We start from the raw sequence: 17,120 nt of genomic DNA, 5'->3' as shown, positions 1-17,120 counted from the left end.
GTTTAGAAGTCTGTAACATCCACTGAATTTAAGATATACAGTACTGTATAAGTTTAACTGTTTCTTGATAAAATTTTATCTCCTAGCACACTTTATGTTTTACCAATTTTGTTCTAAAACAAAATCTTTTTCTTGTTTAACTTCCCCAAGTCTCTAAGTGCCAGACTTTAAATAACCATAAATTAGCCTGTAGTTAAGAGCGGGTTTGCTGCAACCACTCTGGGGAAATAGCATGCTGGAATGGATGGACCAATTGCCTGATGCAGCAGAGTTTTTCTTCTGTTTTAGAAATCTTAAAATGAATCTAATAGTGTAATGAACTTCTTTTTGTAGGAAATCAAGCCCCAAGCACATTATACCCATGGATACAGTGAATCTCTTGGGCGCAAAAGTCACATTGATGATTATAGCACATGGGATATCGTCAAAGCTACACAGTAAGTGGGTTTATTTGACAGCTTGTCTATTTTTGCACCATGTGGAAAACAATCCTCTGAAAATGTCTGCATAAAGATTTTGAGGAACGGAACGGATCAGCAGTTTTGGACTGGTACTTCTTGAAAAGTCTGTGGAGGAAATAAAGCCTATGCAAATGCACTTCAGTCTTGTTTGTCTGTAGCTTCAGTTTAAGAATCCAATAATGTGAGTGTTAAAATAATTAGAATAAAAGTGTCACAGAGTATATTTTTACCCAGTTACATTTCACCAGTCCTCTGTTCGCCAGCCCTACTACCCTCTTCCTGCCAGCTACTTAACACTGCAAAGACAGCAGCCATTACTACAATATATGCTTTTGCCCTGTTACTCTCCTAATGCTGCAGCTGTTGCTACCAACTGTTAAAGTGTGAAAGTAGGAAGATGGGAGGGTGGGTGTCCAATCCTGGTATCCACTGAAATATGGACATGTTTAAGGGGCTGTGTTCAGTGTAGGAGAGACTAACCCAGCACAAGTGGAAACAAAGGAAGAGCAAACAGTCACTTGTGCATTGTGGAGTTTTGAGAGGACATTTACTGAGACCTTTTGCAGACATAGGAAGTATTGGCAGACACGCTGGTGCTTGTAGGTGATGCATTGGTGACCCCTGCACTACACCATGGAAACAGTACACCTTGATTGATGTAGCTATTTTTCTGCCTTCTCTCATTTCTCAGATATGATTATACTTAACTTAAATCATAGCTCTTCATTCAAGCAGGTACCTATGCAGAGAGCCACCAACAGCAGTTTTAATAATGGAAGTGCCAAGAGAAGAGGAATTTGTATTTAATCTCTTCTATATTTCCCCCCTCTTCACAGTCTAGTGTTAAGATTTACTTAATAGAATCACGGTCATGCAGAGTGTGCATTGTTCTTCCCATAGCTGTAATACTAGAATAAAGGTGTTTGTCTTACAAATGTGATAACTTAGAGAGCAAAATGAGATAAAATTGAAGATGAATTATCTTCCTTCTGTTCCCAAGATCCAGTTTCAGGTTGTAAGTTAAACTGGATAACAGCTGGAAAAAGATTTCATGCAAATATAAATGGTGATGATAGTGTTTTACAGTAAGATATTAGTAAAAGCTGTTTTATACTTAAGAGAAATGTGGAAGTGAGCACCATCTAATGTTTTGCCTAAAAATAGCAATAGTGTTTTAATATCTGAACACTAATTTTCTTCTCTGCTGTCCCTGAACAAGCTAAGATTGTGCATTTAGTTAATAGTAAAGCCCAAAATTAATGGTTTATACTAGATTGAAGGTTTATGTTACTTTTCCTTTAGTTATGCAAAGTAAACCTCAATTTTGCATTTGTATGTGTAAAAGTAAACCTGAAAACCATTTTGTCTAAACTGTGGAAGTACAGTGGTACCTCGGGTTACAGACGCTTCAGGTTACAGATGCTTCCTGTTACAGACTTTGCTAACCCAGAAATAGTACCTCGGGTTAAGAACTTTGCTTCAGGATGAGATCAGAAATCATGCGGCAGCAGCGGGAGGCTCCATTAGCTAAAGTGGTGCTTCATGTTAAGAACAGTTTCAGGTTAAGAATAGACCTCCAGAACGAATTAAGTTCTTAACCCGAGGTACCACTGTAGTATGGAATCTTACAAGACACTGTAATAATAAGTTAGGATACTTAAAGTGTGGTACAGTAAGCCTGCAACTTGCATGCATTTAACTTGTGCACATTCAACATTATCTGAGCAGCAAAAAAAGAAAGAAAGAAAGAAAGAAAGAAAGAAAGAAAGAAAAGAAAAGAAAGAGGGTGGGGTTTGGGGGAAAATAACTTTGGCAATCCCACCTGCCATTGAATCAAATGGATTTTGACAATACGCAATTTTGGCTTTAGTAATTAATCATGGGTGATATCCAATGTTTGTCCTACTTGGAGTAGAACTATTGAAATCAATGGGCAGGTAAATTTTCACTTATTTCAGTAGGTTTACTCCAGGTATGACTTAATTAGATCTTGCTCCATTTGCTTAAGTATGTAGAAACAGTAAAATGCAAGTCTTGCAACAGTATCATAAAATATACATTCTTACTGTGATTAATCTAATATGACCAACAAACTTGGCCTCACCTTGGTTTCAGTACTGAAAATGTATTCAGTTTTTATTGAAATAATTGATTGTGAAGGGCAAGCACAACTTGACATCTGGGACCTTGGAAGTATGTGAAGGGTAGACTGTGAATAAACTACAGCTCGCATGAAGGAACATCTGAGGAAGGAAAATAAAGTAACTGAGCTCCATGGGGTCACACTGGTATTTTTTATAGATTGTGTCCTATGTTTTTAAAATCACAGACGCAGTATATATAAAATAAGATATTAGGATTCAAATCTGCTTTGTCTTTATTAGTCCAAAATATCTGATTATCATAACGGAATCTTTTGTCTAGGTATGGAATTTATGAACGTTGTCGAGAGTTGGTGGAAGCGGGCTACGATGTACGGCAACCAGATAAAGAAAATGTTACACTTCTTCACTGGGCTGCAATCAACAATAGATTAGATTTAGTGAAGTAAGTAGTACTCTGCTACCAAAATGAATTCATCATTAGAAGCATACATCAATAAAATCCTGCTGTATTAGAATAAATGAGTGCATTAAAGCAAAGTAATTTAAATAGCTATGACTTTTTATACTGCATGGTTTTGTGTCACTCCCCAAAGCTTCATTCTACCAACTTCTGCAGGTATAAGACTGTGACCCTTCTTGGCCACATTGGTTCCTTCAAGGTTGCATTACTACAATGCACTTTTATGTGGAGCTTGCCTTGTGGCTGATCTGGAAACTGCAGTTAGTGCAGAACTCTGCATCGTTATTACTGATGGGAGTGAGATTCTGTCAACATATTATACATGTGCTCAAAGATTTGCACTGGCTGCCAGTTTTTTTCTGGTCCAAATTCAAGGTTTTACTAATTGTATGTAAAGGCCATAACAACTTAGGGCCAGTTTACTTCAAGAATCACATTGCCTACACATGCCTAGTTGACTGCTTATATCTGAAGAACTTGCACTTTTACAAGTGCCACATAGTATTTGTTCTGCATTTGCAAGGAGTCGCTGTTTTAGTGTAGCAGTACATGTCCTTTGCAACTCCTTACCTATTGATTTTATCTGTGTGGTAATGATAATTATTTCATGTATATTGTTTTTAAATAGTTTTGAAGGTGTTAGGTGTGTTTTAACTACAATTTTATGATGCATACTGCTCTGATTAATAGCTTATAAATATTTCTAAATAAATAAATATAGATGATACCAAAAATGAAGTCAACATTACTTATGGCTTTTGGTTGTCATTTTTTTTAGCAGTATATTTCAATTTTCCTGTGCAGTGATGTTCCATTACATGTGTTAACTGATCTGAAAAGGATCTGTTGTTAGGCAGGTCATCAGAGAATGACAGGAACACTGCTTAGTGCGGAGGGGAGGTGGACCATCAACAGACTTCTTATGCAGCCTCCTAGTAGCTATGGATTAAAGCCCTATACGGCCTAGGACCCTCGTACCTACGGGGCCGCCTCTCCTGGTATGCCCCACAGAGAAACCTACGGTCTGCAAATAATAACATCCTCAAGGTCCCAGGCCTCAGAGAGGTTAGGCTGGCCTCAACTAGAGCCAGGGCCTTCTCGGCTGCGGCTCCAATCTGGTGGAACGCTCTGTCACAAGAGACTAGGGCCCTGCGGGACCTGACATCCTTCCGCAGGGCCTGCAAGACAGAGTTGTTCCACCAGGCCTTTGGTCAGGGCGCAGCCTGACTCCCTCCTCTGGCAACCTGCTTAGAATCTTGCTTAATTAGTTGCCATTAATTTGATTTTAATTGATTTTTATAATGAAATATTTTTAGAATGTGTGAATATCTGATTGTTTGATTGTTGATTGTTGTTAGCCGCCCTGAGCCCGGCTTCGGCTGGGGAGGGCGGGATATAAATAAAATTTATTATTATTATTATTATTATTAGAACTGTAGATATCAGTCTGCTCATATTGATGAGCTCTATAGAAATGCAACTTCTGAGATTTTATTCATAAGATTATATATATTCTATGAAAAATAACAAAAATCCTCAAGAAAGCAGAATAGGGAGACCATTTTTTAAAAAAATAAGATAAATGTAGAAAAACCAACAAATGAAAAACATTGCTTTTAAGGTCCCAAAGAATAGAAAGGTATTGTTTTGTCACTGAAGAGATAATGCACAGGCATCAGGCAAGCATTCTTGGGGGAGAAATGCTATAAATGGTGTGTCACAACTGAAAATATCCTTTCTCCAGTCATCATCCACCTCATCAGTGAGGGGCACTCAAAAGAAAGCATTGCAGATGACCTCAGTGTACAAGGAGGTTGATGTTGGACACTGGCTTTACACTGCCCGTAAGACTTCTGAGGATGCGCCTTGAATTGTGATGTTTTAAATTGCAGTGTTTCCTCTCTACAGTGGATATGGACTTGTGTGTGGTGTGATTTTCTTTCCTCAGTCAAAAAGTAATGCTGATAGCATGGATACTCTCCCATGTCAAAACTTTTTTCATTAGTTAATTGCTGTATGTTAAAATAAATGATAATTATAAATATGTTATTTAACCTCTAGTCACTAAAAGTACCTGGTTTCTCCTTAATCTTAAGCCACTGTTATAAAGGAGAACATAATTACTGGGCAAGCTGTGAAATTATATTCATTTCCATAGTTGCTCTTAAGATGTGTTACACCTCTTTATAACCATGTCTTTAATTACTATCTTACATTACTACATTTGCACCTGTTTTATGACTGCAGGTACTACATATCAAAAGGTGCTATTGTTGACCAGCTAGGAGGGGACCTGAACTCCACACCACTTCACTGGGCAACAAGGTGGGGAAGATTTCAGCGTTTTTCTCTTCAGTTTTGTCAGAGGAAATTTGTTGATAATTATTAATCACTGCATCTCAGAGAGGACATTGAAGAGCTGGAAAAGATGCAGCCAATGCAGCCAAAATGATCAAGGGGCTGGAGAAATGTCCTCATGTAGAAAGGTTACAAGTTTGAGGTTTCTTAGTGTGTGTGTGAGTGGGGGGGGGGGAAGATAAGGGGTAGGGGCAGGCATGATATGTGCAAATAAAATTATGCAGGGTGTGGAGAAAATGAATATGAAGATGTTTTTTCTGTTCTGTCATCATGCTAGAATCTGGGTCATCCAGTGATGTTGTATGGTAGGTGAGGCAGGGCAGACAAAAAGAAGTACATCTTGACAGTGCATAGTTAAACTAAGGCTTTTATTACCAAAAGATGCAGTAATGGCCACCAACTTGGGTAGCTTTAAAAGGGGATTAAGTGAATGAATGGAGGATAAGGCTGTCAATTCCTAATATTAATGATGATTATATATTGCCTTCAGGATTGGAGGCAGCATGCGGCAGATTATGAGTTGCTGGGGAACAACAGTGACAGAAAGACACTTTCACTCATGTCCTTCTCTTGATTTTAGTTATAGATAGTCTGTTTATAGATAGTATGAATATATTTGTATACTGCTATTCAAAACAAAATATTTAAAAATATATCATGAGCACAGACAATATAAACCACGTAGAAGTTTTAAAAACAGATTGGTTTGGTTACAGAAAGATAGAACTTCCAGGTGCTTGGCTGTCCAAATTGTTAATGACTAGAAATATCCCAAATAAAATTCTTATCTTCTGTGTGGTTTTGACAACAGGACAAGTTGACTAAGTATATTTAAAGTAGCTTATTCTTGAGCAGTTAAAAAAATTGGGGTAGGAGGATGTTTTTGAGTTCTTGGAACAAAACCCCAAAGTAGAGTGCTATCCACGCAGGATTGTGTGACTGAATAAACAGCTGGCACAGATGTGCTCCAAACACAGCTATTGCATTGGGTGGCTTATTCAGGTCACATCCTCACCATACATTTAAAGCACTCTTATACCACTTTGGCAGTCATGGCTTGCTCTGCCACAAAACTCCTGGGAGCTGTAGTTTGTTATGAGTGCTGAGAGTTGTTTGGAGGCACCTCCCAGAGCTACAATTCCCAGCATCCGCAACAAACTGCAGTTCTCAGGATTCTTAGAATGAAGTCATGACTGTTAAAGTGGTATAAAATTGCTTTTAATTTATGGTGTCGAAATGACCTTGTTCTTATGAGTTTGCACTATTTTTTTCCATTGCATCTTCTTTCTACTTGTGGAACCCTGTTGTCTTCCTTAACTTAGGACAAAGTGTCTAGTGGATAGATGACCCTCCCAGATATCAGGGGATCAGATACATGTTTGCTTCCTTCTATATGTGCATTTATTTGTACCAAAATAAAAATAAACCTGTGTTGCTTAACTAGGATTCAAAATACATTGCAAACCCTGTTTTTGAGTTCTTGATTTGTTGAACCTTAATGTTTGTCATTGTAAAGTTCTTAATGTGGTTTACTACAGTCTAAAGCTTTTTCAATCTTATATTCTTATTATTTCAGACAGGGTCATTTATCAATGGTTGTACAGCTAATGAAATACGGTGCAGATCCATCATTAATTGATGGGGAAGGTTGTAGTTGTATTCACTTGGCAGCTCAGTTTGGACATACCTCGATAGTTGCTTATTTAATAGCCAAGGGGCAGGTATGTATGTGCTTAACTTTCTGTAGTTTTTAGTGGTGGTAGAATCTAAAGACCCAGTCTTCCTGGGTTTTTAAAACACATCCTTATATATCACAAAATGAGGTTGTTCTCCAGATTAATAAGCTACTATTAGAGCTGTAATTCTTTGCACACTTACCTCACAGCAAATCCTGTTACCCTTGGGTTACATTACCCTTGGGTAATGTAAACTTTGGGTTGTGAAAGTGTTTCGCCGCGCGTGCATGCTTAGAAGTGCTCTACAGCGCCGCGCACATGGGCAGAGGCAGTCCCTCCAGTTGAGGAAACCTCAGGATCTGACTGGAGCTCCGGAATGGATCCTGTCCACATTATTACAGAATTTAATTAGGTGGAGATAATTTTTTTTACATTTTTTGGCCAAGACATTCTACTGTTAAACACTAATTTGTTCTCCTTTTCATTGATGATGATGATGATGATGATGAAGAATAAGATAACAAGCAGTTATAAGGTCAGTAAGTTTTTTAAGCGTTGCACTTGTATTAAAAGATAAATCAGTCCCTGCCTGAAAGTGCACAGTCTTAAAAATAAAAAGGAATGGGAAGGAAAGTAGAGTATGTCTAGGTAAAATTTCAACGTGTAATCGAAAAAAAATAATTAATATTAAGGATGTTCCATTCTTAAGGTACATTGTTCATGTAAGTCTCTGGTTTACCTAGAACTAAAGGGTAGGTATGTGTGGGTAGGTAGCTATAATTCAAATGTATTTTCTCCTCAGAAGTGTTAATGATATTGTATCCGATGTTAGTTAACATGGCTTATTCCAAGTGCAACTTGGTTGGATGCAATCCATTGGGTTGCGCCTGACCAAGTTATACTCTGAATAAACCCATTGACATTAATGAGCTTTAGTGGATCTATTCTGATTGTCAGTTTTGAGTACAACATGGTCAGATACAGACCGTGATGCAGTACATTTTTTTTCCTGCTGCTGATTGCTGTACATTTTTCTTACATTTGTATTCTAGATAGTGCATCTGCTTAATAAAGTGTATGTATGAAATATAAGGTCTGTGCAGATGCAGCACCATGGTCTAGCAGTCAGAGTTGAGGTCTAGCAGAATCAACAAGGATACTCCCCCAGTTCAATTCCCTGTTGTAAGTCATCCATCAAGGTGACCAAAGCTGTCTGTTTCCCATAACCAGGCCTGAAACCATATTGAAATGGATCTATATAATCCATCTCATCAAGAAACCCATGGAGCTGAGATACCACCACACATTCCAGTACCATGCCCATACAGTAAATGGGATATTGGAAACTTGCCAATAATTATCCAATATGGTGGGATTCAGGGAGGGCTTTTTCAATTCGTATAGGTCTTATAAATGCTGAGACCCTGCCTTGTTTTAAGCAAGGCATTGATCACTCCCTTTATCCACTCAACCCATGACCCACTGGCCCTTTAATGAGCCAGGAAGGGCAGGGATCTGGCACAGATGTGGTAAGTCTCAGATTTCCAAAGATTCTTCCCATGCCCTTGAGCTGCACAAGTTGAAAAGCATTCATTATCATGGGACAAGCAGGGCTCAAAGTTACATCTAATGGACCTGTATCAAATCTTCATGGTTTTCGAGTTTGTCCCTGCATATGCAGATTATTTCTGAGCATCTGTGACACTTAAAGGGATTGAACTGTAGATTAACTTTAACCAATATGATATTGTTAAACACGAGGAATTTCAGATTATTGTTCACATCCAAAGATTCCTTTAGTCAAACTGCCAAAGTCTTGTACCTATAGAGTGGAATATTCTTGATTCTTAACTTTCTTACATTGCACAAAATGTATGATGTACAACAAGGTTCCCTCCTCTTTGAAAGCTGTTTGAAACATGGCATGGAAGCCATCTGTTCAAGAAACAGAAGTGGGTCCACAGAACCAGTCGTACATTTCTTTGGATCCTGCCCAGTGTGATTATTTCATTCTTCCTACTTCATTGTTAATTCTGATTGGAAGATGTACATATTATTATTTGGGTAGTTCATTTGCAAAAATGGCAGAGTTGTAACAGCAGGTGGTGCTGTAGCATATATTATGATGTTTGATCTCTTATATTACATGCATACAATGTGGTTTATTATGCATTTTGCAGTGTGTGAAAACCTCACTATTTAAAATATTTGCTTATTTACATCTCTGTACCATTTAACACCATTTAACAGAGATGGGAAACATGTGGTCCTCCAGATGTTCCTGGACTACAGTTCACTTCATCTGGGGCCATTGGCTATTGTGACTGGGGCTTATGTAATTTGGGAGTCCAATAACATCCAAAGGACCACAGGTTCCTACCCCTGGTTTATAATGATTTATTGACCCCTTCCAGACTAGACATCTGGAAGTTTGTCCTTGATATTTTTTCTTCAACTTCAATAAATGTGCATGTCTGATTACTGTTGCTCTTTTCATCAGGATGTAGATATGATGGATCAAAATGGAATGACTCCTTTGATGTGGGCAGCTTATAGAACACACAGGTAATTTGCTCATTCAAAACTAGACCAATCTGAAGCTTTTTGTACTAATCAAATAGAATAATGAACTATACAAAATGTGTAATATATTTTTACCTTAGAGCTGATTAATCTTTTTTTGTTATTTTAGTAAAGGGATATTTATTTCTAAGAATTCATGAGCAGGAAAACTGATTCAGCATTACAGGAATGTCACATTGGGACCAACATTCCTAGCATGTTTTGTTGACATATGTTGAAAATATTTGTCTTTGTGGCATTTACACAAAGTGGATTTTTTACACACTTTCCTTCCAGTTATCATCTTCAGAGACAGACACAAGGTATTTTCTAGGTTCAGCGCACCTCCCCCATTTTCAAAATTCTGTCCCAACTTTAGGTTATTATGGAGAAGAAGAGTCAAAATCTTTGGACTACATCCAACATTAAACGTACTCGCAATAAGCCCTTTTGAAATGAATGGACATAATCAGTTCTATTTTTCTAGAAAAAGAGGTACCGTAATTCACCATGAACACCTCCCTTGTTCTCTTACAATGGCAATGGCACCCACCTGAAAGGTGCTGTAACTGTGTTCTGGTGAGCTCTGGCTGAAAAAAAGTCTTGAACATGACTAACCTAACCCTGCTAATTTCAGTAGTCTACTCTGAGCAGAAGCTGGCTATTTTTTTTTGTGTTTTCTGAGTAGTCAAATATTCTTCAGATTGAACTGTCACCAGTATTGTCTGTGTTAAGAAAAATAAAACTTTTGAAAAGGGCCTAATAGTAATACTGTTTTCGAAAGAAGGCACATCACATTTTGAAGGCAGGTCCAATTGTATGTCTAAACCAGGTTGGGGGTTTTCAGACTATGGTCTGTGGCTGTGAAGAGCACACAATTTTAATTATATGGAATTCAAATTGTAATACAATGAAATAAAATACAATATAAGAAATAAAAGAAGTAATACAATACATTTAAGAATCATATGGCATCTAGCACATAGCGGTTTGGGGACCACTGAACTACGTGTTCTCACTCCCTCCCTCTGTTAATATCCTAGATATAAGCTGAAATGTCATTTTTGTGATTTCATGTTGAAATTGACCCCTGGGCATCTGAGATAAGGAGGGGGAAGAATATTAATTCATGCAATGCAGATCAAATATCTAGTCTTGTCTTAAAATTGCTAATGATCTTTTTTTTTTACCGCTTCTGGGAATTGGGGCCCTCTGTATAAAATGCTGCCTCAGAGAGTAAAAAAACCAACCCTAATCATTAGCTCTTATTTTATAGAGTATTTTATAGAGTTCCATGGAAGAAAATCCCCTCCCCCTGCTCATTAGTGCTTTTAATACTGGAGAAAGAAATCTGATTAGTATTGATCAAATAAATTATCTCCAAGGGAATCTGATCCCGGGATTAATATGAAGATAATGATAAGTCCATGTTTTTATGGATTTAATTTTGCTTTTATTTTGCAGTGTGGACCCCACTCGGTTGCTACTTACTTTTAACGTTTCAGTGAATCTGGGAGACAAATATCATAAGAACACAGCGCTACATTGGGCAGTGCTAGCAGGAAATACCACAGTGATTAGTCTTCTACTAGAAGCTGGAGCAAATGTTGATGCCCAAAATATCAAGGTAAATCTATGTTTGTTCTAACAGAAACCTGCACGTTCGGTTGGTTGGTTCTGAGCCATGTGAAAATCAGGTACTCCTGTTCATACAACTATGGGAGGTTCTCCCACTTGCATCCTGTACATCCATGAACCCTCTTTCCTATTATTCTAAACCCATGCTCACTGCTATGCTTTTCTACCCTCAGTCCCTAACATTTCATGCACACCCTCCCATCCCTCCCACCCACACTCATGGTTTTAGTAATCCACCTTTGTTCTTTGAGCTGCCATGACTTGTATTGGGCTAGTTTAACTCCCTTATCTCCTTGAGCCGTTTCCCACTTAGCTTCCTGCCACCCCAGTTGTATCCAACAATGGTTATTCTCAGAATAAACCAAGTTAAATTAATGACTAACCTAAATCCAGTTGGATACAACCCAGTGTTTATTACATTGCTTTCCTACAAAGCAATTTTCATTTAAAATTTTCTACTGTCAATATGATTTTTGTTTACTTCTAAATCTCCCTAAATACAGCTCCTCTAGTCTGGAACATTTGTGTTTTCTCTTCAGTTAATGGCAAGCAGCAGTATGCCATGGTACCTTTCTGCAGACATACTTTTTCATATGAAGCAATGGGATACCAATAAAAAGAAACAACATATAAAAACATGTAACCACATACATAAATAAAGTACCATATTAATACGTTATAGAGAAAACTCAGGAAGCTTTCTCCATCTTGGCAGATAAGAGTTGAAGGGACAATATTTAGTTTTTGAAATGTTTGGAAGAGAGAATAAACAAAAGTGGTCAGATACTTGAACTGAAAGGTCCTATTCATAATATTAGTAAAATGCTGCAGGCTAATACTTCTCAAAATTTGAAGCAGGTATCTCTTGGAAGCCACCAGCAGGCCACTTACACTTGATTGCACCAGGAAGCTAAATAATCCCTCCCTTCCACTCAGTACAATAGAAGAAATTATGTATCTTTGTGCCTTTTGTTGACTCTGTATTGGGGATTAAAAGCTCTCTCTCTCTTTGTTTTCAAGTATTGTGCAAAATCGTAGGTATTCTGCCATATTTTGCCAGTCCATGCTGTTTTGTTCCTTTTACCTGTTGTTTTTCTCTTTTCCTTATCCTTAATAGACCCAGAGTAGAGTAAACATATGTCTGTGTTGTCTCTACACCCTAATCTGTGCATGATGGACAATACACATTGGTTCTGCTACACTGCCTGTTGGTAAAAATATTGATGGGTTGATGCAAAATATTGCCACCTATTAAGAATATACAGCTATTGTAATCTAAATGCATCTAGGACAGCAGGTAGGCTTGCCATATTTCAAAAAGTAAAATTCCTGACACTGGCATGGCCTCCCCCCCCAACCCCCCCCCAAAACCCAACACCCCCCCCAAGCAGCTCCAAAAGCTGATTCTTCTTCTAGCAGGGAAAGAAAGGGAGATTCTTTGTTGAGAGGTCCCCCCCCCCCGTCTCCCCGCTTTGGGAGAGTGGGACTGAGGAGATTAAGTTTCTTTGGACCTGCTCCAGAGCAAGTAGCCACAGGTGCCCTGTTCCCTTTTAGACAGACTCCTCGCCTCCTGCTCTGCATCCTGAAAAGGGGAGTGATTGTCTTCCTTGAGGCAGCAGCCATGGCAGCTTCGAGATGGTAACGCAGGAACTCTTGAGGGAGGAAGGTGGGGGCAGGATAATTGAGTCATCTTTATTTTCCTCTCCCAACGGTTGGTGGGTGCTGGGGGCTCTTGCCCTCTTTCCACTGTCCTCCAGGCTCCCCTCCTCCTCCTCAGTTGGGGCTGCTGTGTGTGGGGAGGCTGGGGGCACGAGCATGCTTTTGGTCTCCCACATAAGAGGGGACATTCCTTCTACTACTCGGCGGGGGGGACAACAGAAAACAGAAATAAAAAACCGGTTTTCTATACATATGGGAAATTTCAGACATCTCTTAAAATTCAAAAAAATTCCCCGGGATGCCATTTTAGGCGTCCAATTTCCTGGTATGTAATGAATTTTCCAGACATATAGCAGGCCTACCTGTAAGGTACAGGTGAATACTAGTTGCAGCCAGCAAAATTCAGACTCCTGAGGTGACCTCCTGCTGTAGTTTGCTTTGTGCTCCTTGAAATTGCAAAGCAAGTGTTGCAAGAGTAAAGAATATACACCTTTACTCGTTTTTTCTTCCCTATCCTAATCTTTAGAACTTTTGCACAAAGACTCATCCCATGTTACGTCAAATGGCCCAGGTTGAGGGAAGGAGAAAGGAAGTTGCAAAAGTTTGAAAGTGGCCTTATTCCTCTCTCTCCCTCTGGGCCGTATAAAGAAGGCTGGGAAGAGAAGCAAAAAAGACAATGGAGAAGGATTCATCATTGCCTTTCCCTGGCTGAGTTGCCTGCAGAGCTAGTTGCTGATTTACTTTTTTAGGATGTCTAAAAAGTATACCGATCCTACTCTCAATAAAACACTGATGTATATTAATGCAGAGTTGGATTTATGCAATATGAAAAAAGGTGACACCTTGAACTGTTAGCTGTTGCAAACTATGTGTTGTGAACTGCTTTTGACTTCTCAGGGCATTGTGTCTTCAAAAAGAGTAATTCAGTTGAAGTGACACAGTGACCATCTTTGATTGTATCTCAGGTCTGAATGAACTTTTTACTTCAAATTTCCCTTTATGGTGTGAGCAAACAAATCAGGAAACCTCTAACTAACCATAGCTCCCCATTTTGTCCAGACTGGGAAAGTGTTGTCAGGATGTTACACCACCTTGAGTGGGTGCTTCCAGAGTCTGCCTGATTCAGAGCAGGGTCTGAGGCTGAACCCACTTTACTGTTAAAGGAAAATTTAAAAAATGATGGTACCTTTCTCCCCCCCCCCCCTTTTGACAAAACTGGATGTAAAATTTGCAGGTGTTGTAGCCTATTCAGAGTGGATAAAGCCTGCAAATACAGGCAAATAGGTCTAGGAGATTTAGTGCTGCGCTCCTTTAAATTATATTTATAGATAATCTTCAGTATTATTTTTTTAACAGAATTGGATAAAATTTGTTCATTTCTGAGGGGATGACTCTTCCTGCTAAGGGTAGCCTTTTGGGAGATGGCTAAAAGAAAAAGATTCCCTCTGTTTGCCCTAATGTTTTGTCAGCAATTGTTATGAAAAGGGGAGGTAAGAGGCCCCCTAGATTTAGAACCTGCCAGATTGTAGACAAGAAGGTTTTTGTACTAGCTGCCTTTAAAGTTGAATTTTTGAGGGTGGGGCGGCTGAAGGGATTCAGTTTTCTCCTAGTGGTTTTGTTTATGGGCATCCAGGTAGCAGTGCACACAAAGCGGCAAGAAAAGTGATTTGAGTAGTAGGTTGGCATAGGAATTGGAAGCATTCATCTGGTGGATCCATACTTCCCTACCGCATATCCTGCATTGTTACTGCCTGAGCTGCTGCTTTTTGGGGTGTTTGTGGGGGCGGGTGGCAGCTCGAGAGTCATTCTGCCGTGTGTACCTCTTGCCCTTCCTGATTGACTGGTTGGGCTCTGCCTTTTCCCTAATCAAGAGGACTGGTGCTGCCTGTGCAAGTACATTATAAAGTTGCTGGAGATGCAATGCGTTGGAACCTTCCTCCTACTCAGCTGCTTCCTGCAGTGCAGGCAGATGGCATAGTTTGGGTCCACTGCCAGCTCAAAGTAATCCCATCTCTTGTGCTAGGTGTGATGGGCTGGTAGCTTTTCACAGGGTGAGTGGTGGTAGTATAGGAGAGAGAATTGCTTGTTGCTGTTCCTTTTCCTCCCCAGTGCCCACCACTGCCATGCTACTGCCTCTCTTGAGGAAAGGATACTGAAGATCATCATTATTATTAAGAGGATTTGTAGCTCGCTTTTCAGCTAAAAAGGCTTCTAGAGTGACATAGTAAAAGGTAAAGGGACCCCTGACCATTAGGTCCAGTCGTGACTGACTCTGGGGTTGCGGCGCTCATCTCGCTTTATTGGCCGAGGGAGCCGGTGTACAGCTTCCGGGTCATGTGGTCAGCATGACAAAGCCGCTTCTGGCGAACCACAGCAGTGCACAGAAACGCCATTTACCTTCCCGCCAGAGCGGTACCTATTTATCTACTTGCACTTTGACATGCTTTCGAACTGCTAGGTTGGCAGGGGCAGGGACGGAGCAACGGGAGCTCACCCCGTCGCGGGGATTCGAACCACTGACCTTCTGATTGGCAAGTCCTAGGCTCTGTGGTTTAACCCACAGCGCCACCCGTGTCCCTTAGAGTGGCATACATGAAATCAATTAAAAGAAGGCTAAAGGCTTGCAATCTACAAAAATATGGTGCACAAGGAAAAGGGGAACGAAGAGGGAGGGAAATCAAAGTCAGTCATTAATTCTTAAGCAGTTGTTCTTAAAACGACCAAGCAGCACAGTTCAGGGGTTGGAGGTGATTGATCAAGCTGGTTGTTGGGAGTGATCCGTGCTTCCTATCTACCCCACTGAGGCAGTCTGGCTGCTCCCAGGTGACAGGTGAGATATACACTGCATCTGACATCTCCTCTGGGATACCCTGCTCAAGTTCCACACCTTACAAGCTGACCTTGCCAGTATTAGCCAGTGGCACAGCCTTACCTCCTGCTTAACAATAAGAGAACTCTTGGTGGTTCTGGTAGTAGGACTGGCCTTGCTCCTAGTGGTAGTTGTGCTGCCAGCTTCTGGTGTGAGGCAACTCATCACTGCTGCTGCAGTGAAGATGTGTTTGAGTTTGGTGGTGGGAGAACTCAGTATGGCCAGTGCTGCCGCCATACCCCTCTGCCACTGCTGACATAGAGGCAGACATACCATGTAGCTCCACACCAGGTCCAAATACAAAAACTGAGGAGAGCCTGTTATTTAGCAGGGAAGTTGGCCAAATCTGGCAGTCATTAAGGTTGTATCAGCCCCATCTCCCAACTTCCCAAAGGTAGTAACACCTTTCTTGGCTGTGTGCCACTTATCTGATCGGCTGTTTAAAGCCGTCTGTCAATCAAATCTTACTTGGGTTGAGAACCCTAAAAACTGGAATGTTACCAACATTCTGTCATCCATTACCCTCCCCTCTGACCACCCAAGATGCTGCATTATTTATGATGAAGGCCCTAGCTTTGTGAGTATACAGATCATAGACTTAGCCTGTTTTTCTAAAAAGGTTTTCTTTACAGTGGTGCCCCGCAAGACGAACGCCTCGCAAGACGGAAAACCCGCTAGACGAAAGGGTTTTCCGTTTTAGAGGCGCTTCGCAAAACGAATTTCCCTATGGGCTTGCTTCGCAAGACGAAAATGTCTTGCGAGTTCCTGCAGGTTTTTTCCCCCTTTCCCCTCCTTTTTCTAAGCAGCTAAGCCGCTTATCAGCTGATCCGCTAAGCTGATAAGCCACTATAAGCCGCTAAAAGCCGCTAAACCGCTAATAGCGCTAATCCGCTAAGCTGTCAATGGGCTTGCTTCGCAAGACGAAAAAACCGCTATACGAAGAGACTCATGGAACGGATTAATTTCATCTTGCGGGGCACCACTGTATTTCCTAAATCACCATTCTCCCTTTCCCCTTTGTTCTCCTACGACCATCCTTAATAAACTTCCTAAAATTGACTGTGAGGTTTCTTGTTTGTGTTTCACACTACATGTGGTTATCAGAGGGATTTGACAGAAAAGCAAACTTCCCCAGGCTGTGGTGAGAAATGAGTGAAAAGTTGGATGTTCTCTCTGCCTGAATTTGCCTTTTAAGCTGTCAGGAACGTCATTTCTATTTGATTGGGTTGAAATCAAATAGCTGTTTTTAGTTTTAGCATGGAGTTTCTAGGCATATGGCTGGGTACCTTGGCCAGTGTATAATAGAAGTATGTAATGAAATAGTCAAGTGAG

General features: G+C 40.1%; 1 protein-coding gene across 2 annotated transcripts in view; it reads left to right on the top strand.

The window, feature by feature from the left end:
• The window catches only part of ZDHHC17 (zDHHC palmitoyltransferase 17), a 48,803-nt gene that overhangs the window by 12,080 nt on the left and 19,603 nt on the right, over positions 1-17,120 (top strand). For both annotated transcript variants that reach the window (XM_081878588.1, XM_081878587.1), the window contains exons 2-7: positions 334-437; positions 2,886-3,008; positions 5,274-5,351; positions 6,961-7,105; positions 9,561-9,625; positions 11,087-11,249. In XM_081878588.1, coding sequence (XP_081734714.1) covers positions 334-437; positions 2,886-3,008; positions 5,274-5,351; positions 6,961-7,105; positions 9,561-9,625; positions 11,087-11,249 — 678 coding nt within the window. The remainder of the gene's footprint in view (positions 1-333; positions 438-2,885; positions 3,009-5,273; positions 5,352-6,960; positions 7,106-9,560; positions 9,626-11,086; positions 11,250-17,120) is intronic.

The sequence above is a fragment of the Podarcis erhardii genome, assembly GCF_964252035.2.
Source record: "Podarcis erhardii genome assembly, chromosome: 10".
In the NCBI taxonomy this organism is placed as follows: Eukaryota; Metazoa; Chordata; class Lepidosauria; order Squamata; family Lacertidae; genus Podarcis; species Podarcis erhardii.
Note: the sequence above shows the minus strand (reverse complement) of the source record. Positions and strands in the feature narration are given on the sequence as shown.